Raw genomic sequence first — 10,586 nt, forward strand, 5'->3', positions numbered from 1 at the left:
ACTCCTTCGACACTGCTCCTCCTCCTTTGATCAGTGACAGTTCCTTTGGCTCTTGTCTCTCGAGCCCCTGAGTGGTAACCATCTGCATGCTCCTTGAGCTTGGTCCTCTTCGTGGCTGTGCCTGCTCCTTGAGCTTGGTCCTCCTCGTGGCTGTGCCTGCTCCTTGAGCTTGGTCCTCCTCGTGGCTGTGCTTGGCCCTCCTTTGCATGTGAGTCCATAGGAGTCCATGGTCTCCATGGAGACTGCACTACGACCATGCTCTCTACTGGTGTCGACTAGGTCTTCGATACCTGTGCTCCTTCCATATGAACCCATGACCCTCCTGCTTCTTGAGCATCCAGGCCCATGACACTACCCCCCTCTTAAGAGCCGAGCTCCGTCGAGGCATGCTCTGGTCTGGTTCATGCTGACTCCTCCTCCTTGACAACATCGCCAACATCATCCTTCCTCCTTCTCTCAACGTCATCCTCCTTCCTCTTCCTCTCTCTACTCCTCCTGTTCTCTCCTCCTCTCTCCACTCTGTCTACTCACTCGTCCCCCCTCCGACACCTCATACTCCTGGATGAGGTCGGGACAGTTGAGGTTCTCTACTGGTTCCCATGAAGCAGCTTCCTCTGAGTACCCTCTCCACAACACCTTGTACTCCGTAGTCCCATTGTGTGAACGCTTGTCGATGAGTGCTTCGACTTCGAAGTCGAGGTCCTCATCTGGAAGTGATGGTATGGTGGGCTGTTCAGCACGTTGAGGAAGAGAACTTGTTCTTGCTGGCTCGAGCATGGAGACATGGAACACATCATGCACCCTAAGGTTTGCTGGCAATGTGATTCGATAAGCTCGGCGTCCTACCCGTTCCTGAACTGGGTAGGGTCCTGCAAACCGGGTGTCTAACTTGGGTGTGGGTCTCCTTGTCTTCCAGTTTCGTCGGTTGATATAGACCATATCACCCACCTTAAACTCGATGTCCTTGTGCTTCCTGTTATACTGGTTTACTGATCTACGTTGTGCCTCTCTGATCTGCTCCTGGAGGTACTTGCAACGCTCCTTTCCATCCATGAGGTACTCGAAGCGACCTGGATCATTGACTCCTAGTCGTTGAGGGATGTCAGGATGAGCTTTGGGGTTCCATCCATAGCATGCAAAGAATGGTGAGACACCAATGCTGTTGTGGACCGTGTTGTTGTATACAAAGGCCGCAGTGTCCAGCAGGTTGGCCCAGTCATTCTGCTCATAGTTGCAGTACATCCTGAGATATTGCTCTATGACCTGATTGACTCTCTCTGTCTGACCATCAGTTTGAGGATGGTAGGCCGTGCTAAGTGAGTGCTTCACACCCATTTGCTCTGCAAATGCCTTCCATGCTCCTGATATGAACTGCCTGCCTCGGTCCGAGACCATGTGATCTGGATATCCGAAGAGTCTAACCATGTGTCCATATAGCAATACTGCAGTCTGTTTGGCTGTGACTGTCTTATGGGTTGGAGCTAGTATGGCAAACTTGGTTAACCTGTCGACGATGACTAGGATAGAGTCATAGGTCTTGGAGTCATACTTCTTTGATGGTGGTAGTCCTTCAATGAAGTCGAGGGATATGGAGCCCCAGGGCCTGTCTGGGGTTGCTAGTGGCTGTAGCAAACCATATGGACGATGACGAGGAGCTTTGTACCTAGCACATACAGGACAACTTGCTACATAGTCTGCAATCCAAGCTGTCATGTTTGGCCACCAGTAATGTCGTTGAGCTGCCTTGATGGTAGCATCTCTTCCTACGTGTCCAGCAGTGATACCATCATGGCATTGGGTCATCACCATGAATCGCAGATGCTCTACAGAGAGAGACTGTCCATCTACCTCTTTGGCACTCCTTGAGTGTCGGTTGTTGGTCCTCCCTGGCATGATCACCTTGGGGATAACCAACCTCCCTCCACTGTACCATAGGTCATCCTTGAGTTCGAAAGGCTTCTTCCTATGTATCTCCTGTAGCTCTTGGTCTAAAGGCTGGAAGATCTTGACCAGGTCTTTGAGACCTTTTGATGCTATGGACTCCATCGAGATCATGGGGGCCACTAGGAGCGAGTCATGGTCTGCTGTCTCCTTGAACACTCGAGGAGGCAGTAGTTGCCTCACATTGTGATCCTGCTCTTCACCGGCTGGTTGCATGTCTGTCCTTCTGGTGAGAGCATCGGGTTCACCACCTTTGTCTCCTGGTCGATACTGCAATATGAAGTCGAAGTCTGCTAGTAGTATTGCCCATCGAGCTTGTCGACCTGTGATGCGTCTCTGTGACTTGAAGTACTTGAGGGCTTCATGGTCAGTGAGGATGACCAGTTGGTTCGGTAGTCCAGCTAGCATGTGTCGCCACTGAGTGAGGCAGGCGACCACAGCTAGGAGCTCCTTATCATGGATCTCATAGTTCTTCTCGGCAGAAGACATCTTCCTAGAGTAGAAGGCCACTGGATGCCATCGTCCTTCATGCTCCTGCTTGAGTACTCCTGCTATAGCAAAGTCACTTGCATCAGTCTCCAACCTTGTTGGAAGGTGGTAGTCGAAGTGCTGAAGCACTCCTGCTGATGTGAAGGCCTGGATGAGCTTGTGGAAGGCCTGTTGGGCCTCCTCTGGTAGCTCGAACTTCTTGAACCGTTCTATAGGCTTTACCAGTGCTGTCAAGGGCTTGGCTATGCGAGCAAAGTGGGCTATGAACCTTCGATAGAAGTTGGCAAAACCCAGGAACCTCTGGATGTCATGGATTGACTCCGGCATTGGCCACTCCTTGACAGTGCACACCTTTTCTGGGTCCATCTCTATGCCCGTTGGCTTGATGATGTACCCCAGGAACTCAACTGTCTTGGTGTGGAACTCACACTTTGACAGCTTAGCAAAGAGCCTGTTGCTCCTTAAGCGAGTGAGGACCTCAGTGACATGCTTCACATGTGCTTCTTCAGTGTCACTGAAGATCAGGAAGTCATCTAGGTATACTACCACATATATCCCAATGATGTCTCGGAAGATGTCATTGATGAATGACTGGAAGTGAGCCGGAGCATTGGCTAGGCCAAAGGGCATCACTAGGTACTCATAGAGTCCCAACTGAGTGCCAAAAGCTGTCTTCCATTCATCTCCTTTAGCAATCCGGATGAGGTTGTATGCTGCTCTAAGGTCTAGCTTGGTATAGATCCTTGCCTTCCTGAGTAAGAACAGCTGCTCCTCGATGAGGGGCAATGGTGCCCTGTTCTTGACAGTGATCTCGTTGAGACCTCTGTAGTCCACACAGAGTCTGAGACCTCCATCCTTCTTTGGTACGAAGAGCACCGGTGATCGTGCCGGGCTCTTCGATGGTCTTATGAACCCCTTCTTGAGGTTCTCATCCAAGTACCTCCTCAACTCGGACATCTCCTTGGGTCCCTTAAGGTATAGGGGCCCTTGAGGTGGCTTCCCTCCTTCTATCAACTCGAGGTGGAGATCATGCTCGGTATGATGGGGCAGCTTGTCTGCTTCCACCTCATCAAACACATCTCGCAGGTGTTGGTATGGCTTTGGTATGTCTGCAGCCGTCACCACCTTATCTACCTCCACCTCCATCTCGACTCCTTTGTCTGCGCCTGTAGGTACAAAACCAAAGGCTGGGAGTGATGATGGTGGCTCCTCTAACAGCATGAACCCTATGGGTCCATCTTCCAGAGCTGCTCGTAGTATGCGCTCTGCTGAGACAAACTCGTTACCATGAAGGGTTGGTCTCCTCATGGTTAGGTCCCCTGCTCTTGCTGCTTCAGGGGGTCTCCTAGGGGGTCGGTCCTGCTCCTGAGTCTTGAACTCCAGCTGGCCCGTATCCCATTGTATGGTGGGTTTGAGCCTCCGTAGCTCAGTGAACCCCAGGATGAGGTCATAGTCCGCAGTGTCGGCCACTGAAGCTTCGACCACACCCAGATTGTGTGTACCAATAGATACCTGCATGCTCGCAGAACTATTGATGGAGAGTTGGTGCCCGGTGACACCATGGATCGATCTTGTTTTTATGGGTTTTGTGGGTATTTGGTACTTACTAATGAAAGAATCTGAGACTATGGACAAACCAGCACCGGTATCAGCTAGTATCCGAGCAGGATGGTCTTGAACCATTCCAGAGAGCTCCAGTACTGCTTTGCCTCCACTGGTAGAGAAACATACTTGACAATCTTGATATATACAGAGTGATGGCGAGGAGGTTTGTAGAGCAATGCATGCCATCAGTGCATCACCCCACTGACGTTTCCCTCGTCGTCATCATCATCGTGCTCCTCCTCGTGATCGGGGTCCATGGGTTGCTGGTATGAGCTGAGGTCCATGGCCTCGGGGTCACCCGTCTCAGTGCTGCCTGTGTGGCCATCTCCTGAGTCGGTGGCCTCCTCGAAGGGGTCTGCTGTGGTGACCATAACCTTTGGTCCCATGGGTCGAGAGCTAAGAGGGTTTACCCTCCTGCTGGGGCAGTCTCTGGCCCAATGGCCGATACCCTTGCATACATGACAGGTGTTGATACCTGATGGGGCAGGGCTTCCTTGCTTCGAGGGTTGGGTGGGATGATGAGGAAGGGGTCGGTTTAGGTTTTGTATAGTTGCTTGTGTAGTTGCTTGTGATGGTGATCGAGCTGGATAAGGTTGAGTGGGTTGTCGGATGGGGATCGAACTTTGATTTGGCCGAGACCCAGTTCTTAGTGGAGGTGACATGGCATTTGGGAGTGAGTGTCTAGCCGAGGACTGCTGTAGTAGCATCCTCTGTCGATCGATCTCCTCAACCTCTTGATACCACTCCCATCTCTTCCCAGGTGGATTCCTCTCAAACTTCTCCTGTATGCTGCGAGTGAGACTTCCTCTGAAGAGATCAATCACTAGCTCGTTGTCATCTAGGTTGACCTGTCCCTCCAAGTCTCTGAACCGCTCTACATGACGTGTGGCGGCACCAGGAGCATCACTTGTGAGTCTGAGAGCCAACAGCTTGTTGTATGCCTCCATCCTAGCATTGCATGGGTTGAACTGCTCTGACAGTCGCTCTGTGAAGTAGTGCCAATCATTGAACAACCTTCCTTCTCTAGCTCTATCAATGCGGAGCTTGGAGGTCCACCACTCTCTTGCTGTCCCTTCCAGTTGAGCACCCATGTGGTTGATCATCCTAGACTGCTCATACACCTGGTTGAACTTAAACCATGCTTCGGCTTCTAGAATGAAGATCTCCATGTCTCGGGGATTGAACTTTGGAAAGGGGGTGGCAATGGGCTTTGACCGGTTAAGCTCTGCCATGATGCTGGTATCCTCCTCGTGGTCCAGGGGGTAAGGATCCGTCCTAGTCCTGCTGTAGGGGTCCAGCTTAGTCTTGACATATCTTGGCCCAGTAGGTGAAGCATACTTCTCGTAGTTGATGTCCTCCTGCTCATCCAGGTTGAATGAGACTGATCGTCTTGGTCGTGGAGCTGGAGTAGGAGTATGTGGGTCTCCTATCATAGACTCATCTCCTCCTCCTGCTTGGTCTTCTGAGTGAGAGAGGTCCATTGTCTCCTCCCTGCTCAGTTGAGCTCGTTGTAATCGTTCCTCTCGATGACCCTGTCTGGTAAGCTCTAGCTGTGCTTCCAATAGAGTGAGTAGTCTATCGAGCTTATTGTTGAGGTCTGGGTCCGTCATGGTGATCGTGAGGAGCTGCTTGAACGATCCACTCTAATGTCAGGGGTCTTGCGCCTGAAACCCAGGTCGGTCTGTCGAGATACTCGGTGACTATTAAACTGTGTGACAGCTATTGTCTCGGTATCGGTGACTATCAAGTTGTGCAGTGACAGCAGGTGGCGTTCGTTGTATATACTATCGTAGGTTTCGGCTGACCTCTGTGGACACTCCGTTCAGGGGTAGCTCGGCACGATCAATATCAATGTTATGATGACACCAAGGTCTGGTGTGAGTGTTGATGATGATGAGGTTGATGGTGTTGGTGATGAGATTGGTGATGTCGATGATAATGAGGTTGATGGTGTTGGTGATAAGGTTGGTGGCGTCAACACGAGTGTCCAGTGTGTTGACTTGATGCTTGAAGTGATCCCCGGACCGCAGTGGACTACTGCCTTCGGTTCTATCTATATCCGGACCGCTAACCTGCTATGGGCGCCTACGGACGTCAGGTAGTGGTGATACAACACACACACTACGATGAGGAGCAACCTTGATAGATTGCTGCTATGCTGACTGAAACTAATGTATACTTATGCTGAAGTGATAACTAGTTATGGTGAGTAGAGTGGATGAGGATCCACTCGACCTATTGATGAGAAAGCATGGTTATATACCTCTTCTCAGCATCGCCAGCGATGCTGCTCCTGCTCTCTCTCCAGAGAGTACCTTCTTCATCGAGTACTGCTCAGGGGCCTCTCCTGCTTGGCACCCCTGTGCCTCTTGAGCTGTGTCGACTCCTTCGACACTGCTCCTCCTCCTCATGACCTGGTGTCGACTCCTTCGACACTGCTCCTCCTCCTTTGATCAGTGACAGTTCCTTTGGCTCTTGTCTCTCGAGCCCCTGAGTGGTAACCATCTGCATGCTCCTTGAGCTTGGTCCTCTTCGTGGCTGTGCCTGCTCCTTGAGCTTGGTCCTCCTCGTGGCTGTGCCTGCTCCTTGAGCTTGGTCCTCCTCGTGGCTGTGCTTGGCCCTCCTTTGCATGTGAGTCCATAGGAGTCCATGGTCTCCATGGAGACTGCACTACGACCATGCTCTCTACTGGTGTCGACTAGGTCTTCGATACCTGTGCTCCTTCCATATGAACCCATGACCCTCCTGCTTCTTGAGCATCCAGGCCCATGACAGGTACCATTGACAGTGAGTAATGAGAAGGGGGGGGGGGGGGTGAGTCACCACTCAGATGAAGTGGGATGGCCCCTGACAGTGATGAAGCAACAAGTGGCCATCTGTCCACAAAGGTTGAGGGATACAACATGAGCAGCAATCTAGTGTGGATGGAAAAGCAGGGAGAAAGAGGAGGAGGAGACATGGAGCTGAAGGGGCCTCACAGGACAGGAGCAGTGTCACAGGCAACATTGCTGGGATGGTATATAACCATGCTCCTTGTCATAGCAAGCTAGTGGATCCCCATCCACTCTACACCATACATTACTAGTTATAGCTTACACATAAGTATACATTAGTATCCAGTCAGCAAGTTGCAATCTCAATTGATTGCATCCATTGTAGCATGTGTGTTGTATCATTGCTCACTGATGTCTGAAGGTGGTTCAAAGAAACCTGCAGTCCAGATAATGATAGAACCAAAGGTAGTCATCCACTGCAGTCTGGGGATCACTCCAAGCATATAGTCGACACACTGGACACTCATGTTGGTGCCACCAATCATATCTCTCACACCAGACCTTGATGTCAGTACCAGTTCATATCAGTTATTGATTGTGCTGAGCTACCTCTGGACAGAGTGTCCACAGCAGTCAGTTGAAACCTGCAATAGCAAGACCATTACTGCATTTCTGAGCAAGTAAAGTGATAGAGATGGCTCTACTACATATCTCACCAAGAATCATAATACCACAAGTGTTGTCACATAACTTGACAGAATTTGTAATAGATGTGGTTCTATTACAGATCTCAGGTTTTAGGCGTGCAACCTCTGACACGGTCCAGATAAAGATAGAACCGAAGGCAGTCATCCACTGCAGTCTGGGGATCACCTCAAGCACTCTGTCGACACACTGGACACTCGTGTCGATGACAGCAATCTCAATCACACCAGAACTTGATGTTAGTATCAGTTCATAACAAGTTATTGATTGTGCCAAGCTACCTCTGGACAGAGTGTCCACAGTGATTAGTCAAAACCTGCACTAGCAAAATCACTACTACATCTTCAAGCAGGAAAAGTAATAGAGGCATCTCTATTACATATCTCAACAAGAATCATAATAATACAAGCATTGTTGCATATCTCAACAGGATTCATAATAGATGTGTTTTTATTACAGATATCAGGTTCTGGGTGCGCAACCTCTGACAGATTCCCCATTTTGGAGGTGAAAGAGTGCTGATCAGCACTTCTCTGGGGTGGTTTTTGGCATGATGGTATAGATATGATGGTGTCAGACTGGAAGCACCACTGGATTGCTCACAGTCATCTGATTGAGCTGAAACTTTCCATGTCACTACTTTTGATGTGTATGAAGGCACCCACCAAGTTACATTGCAAGTTTCATTGTAGTCAAAAGCCCACAAGGTCAGGAATGGAGTGGTGTCACTATTTGGGAGCATGCTCCATAAACTGTCCCACAATAAATAAAATTCTCAGCTCTTCTTCAAAGCACAATTCTCTCAGGCAATGTCAATATCATTTACACAGTCTTGGAGAGAAGAAGCAGGGCTTTCAGATGATATGAGACAGTGTGATGATACAACTTATGACTATTGAGCATTAGAGTGATGTATGGTGACATGTAAAATTGTGGGACAGTTTATGTGCGAGCTGTACAGTAGTGATACATGAACTCAAGTGGGAGCACACCATCTAATGTTGAAGTGTGTCAACAAGTGGGACCCAGTTATCCCCGATTCCTGCTGCATCGGCTAGATCTGATCTACGATCAGATTTACTTCCCCCGATAGCATTCCAGATCGATTTTGCCCGATCCTTCGTCAATTTAGCTTCCAGCTGGATCGTTATCTTTAGCAATATATACATGATTGTAAGAGCGCCTGATTGTGGCATCTGAAGTGGTGTATCTAATTCCAATCTCCTCCTATTCGTATCGGATTAGCCGTTTGTCGCGGCGCTTATCGTGATAACCGGCCTGATTCGAACCGATACGCCACACAGGCCTCCTTCACTCCTCCTAGCGGCGAGCTACCAGGCCGCCTTCGACTCCAGGGTCTTCCCCAGACTTGGAGCAACCTCTTGCATTGAGTAACTTTGTCAAGCTGTCGGCAATTTGTAGTTCGCCCTTAATCCACTTGATGATCACAATGCCCTTCTTGATTGTGTCTTTTGTGAACGCACCTTTGAGCGTGAGTGACTTGTTGCGCTTGGGGCCGTTGGACGATATGATGCGCTCTGCAGCCTGATTGTCGGTTGAAAGCGTGATAGGAACACCAGTTGCGACGATTTCGAGGCCGTTGAGTACATCGAGCACCCAAATAACATCGTGGCATGCATCACTGAGAGCGACCGTCTCGGCTTAGCCACGAAAGCTTGGCAAATATCGCCCCAAAGCCATCATAGACGTGAAGTTCGGTGGCGTTTCGGTTGACTTTGAAGAGTCAGATGTCGATATCGTTTACGAATTGATGCGTCGCGCACACTAGAGGGCCAATTCCGGCTGTCACGCTGTTCAGGAGGGATTTGAGGTGCAACCAGTGTCGTTCGAGGGCTTGACTGCTGTGTTCAAGGGAAAGCAACTTTGGCTTCTTCATTACATGTCCAGCAAGATTGACGTTTGTCGTTCGGTCGCAAGGAAGTAAGAAGGGCGGTGCTGCTAAACCTATCCGGGTCGTTCTCCCAGGCATTGGCTCGAAAGCATAAAGGAACGGCTCCTTCCTGACTCGGTGTGGGCTGACACCTCTTCTTCTGCAAGTCTTGTTCACCATCAAGTATCATGGTCGCAAACATGACTGAAACCGCCAAGCTGATCGTCATCGCCGCTACCTTCTTCTTCCTGATGATCGGAAGCTGGGCAGCCATTCTGGAGGTACTGCCTCACTTTGGGACCGACTACATTCTCGACGCCAAGTTTCTATGGAACACGGTTGCAAGCATGAGAATGCTACCCGGTACCAAGCATGCGCTCAGCGAAGGCTTGGGTGTAGCTGAAAGATGGAAAGACTTCTTGGGAGAACATGGAGCCGACGAGTATCGTAAAGCTATACAGTAAGAATCGAACCCGGAACGTGCTTTGTGTTGCCTAGATGAGTCGAAGGCCGGATCGAGTGTAGTCGAGGCGAGAGCTGACGAGCTTTCTTTGCCCTTCTTGCTATGCCGATCTGTGCCAGTGACCTGAAAGCACAAACGTAGGTTTATGGACAGTCTTGTGCGTCTGCGAAGATTCTTTGACAGTGGCTCACAGTTGAGGAATTTCGTTTTTGTTATGTTATTAATTCTATCTACTAGCTTCTATGTACATTGTCATCTATATATGCTTGGCAATCTCTTCCACATGTGTTAGCCAGTGATGAGCTGCTCCTTGTGTTGCTCCTGCATTGTCACTTCCTGCATGTTAGTGTGACAATGCTTATGCATCCCACATGTGTCACCACCTATAGGTGTCTTTATCTCATCAATGACTTGCTTATCTTCCATGGGCTCTGTAATGCTCCGCAGACCCTGTGAATCTCGTTGGAGTGCCGATGCATCTCCCTCAACTGTCTCCCTCAGCAGCGAGGCAGTTGGCTGCTGAGCTGCTGTACCTTGCTGTGGTGTTAGTCCTAACCCTCATCATGTGTGTCACAATGCCTCCTTGCCCACTGGTTTGGTAAAGATATCCACTAAGTTATCTTCAGTGCCAATGTACTTGATTTTGACCTTTCCATCTTGTACGTTGTCTCTTATGAAATGGTATTTGGTGTTGATATGCTTCAACTTCCAATGTTGT

General features: G+C 49.7%; 2 protein-coding genes across 2 annotated transcripts; one reads left to right on the forward strand and one right to left on the reverse strand.

Annotated features, from left to right (window-relative positions):
• Positions 1-486: 486 nt before the first annotated feature.
• UHO2_03173 (uncharacterized protein) lies at positions 487-5,645 on the reverse strand (the record flags this gene model as incomplete). The annotated part of the gene is made up of 3 exons (XM_041558088.1): positions 487-4,139; positions 4,238-4,446; positions 4,729-5,645. The coding sequence occupies 3 exons, from the start codon at positions 5,643-5,645 to the stop codon at positions 487-489; spliced, it is 4,779 nt and encodes a 1,592-aa protein (XP_041414022.1).
• A 249-nt stretch (positions 5,646-5,894) lies between these two features.
• UHO2_03174 (uncharacterized protein) lies at positions 5,895-6,137 on the forward strand (the record flags this gene model as incomplete). The annotated part of the gene is made up of 1 exon (XM_041558089.1): positions 5,895-6,137. One exon carries the CDS (start codon positions 5,895-5,897, stop codon positions 6,135-6,137), a length of 243 nt encoding a protein of 80 aa, XP_041414023.1.
• Between the last annotated feature and the right edge of the window lie 4,449 nt (positions 6,138-10,586).

Source organism: Ustilago hordei (genome assembly GCF_900519145.1).
Source record: "Ustilago hordei strain Uho2 genome assembly, contig: UHO2_contig_05, whole genome shotgun sequence".
Lineage (NCBI taxonomy): Eukaryota > Fungi > Basidiomycota > Ustilaginomycetes > Ustilaginales > Ustilaginaceae > Ustilago > Ustilago hordei.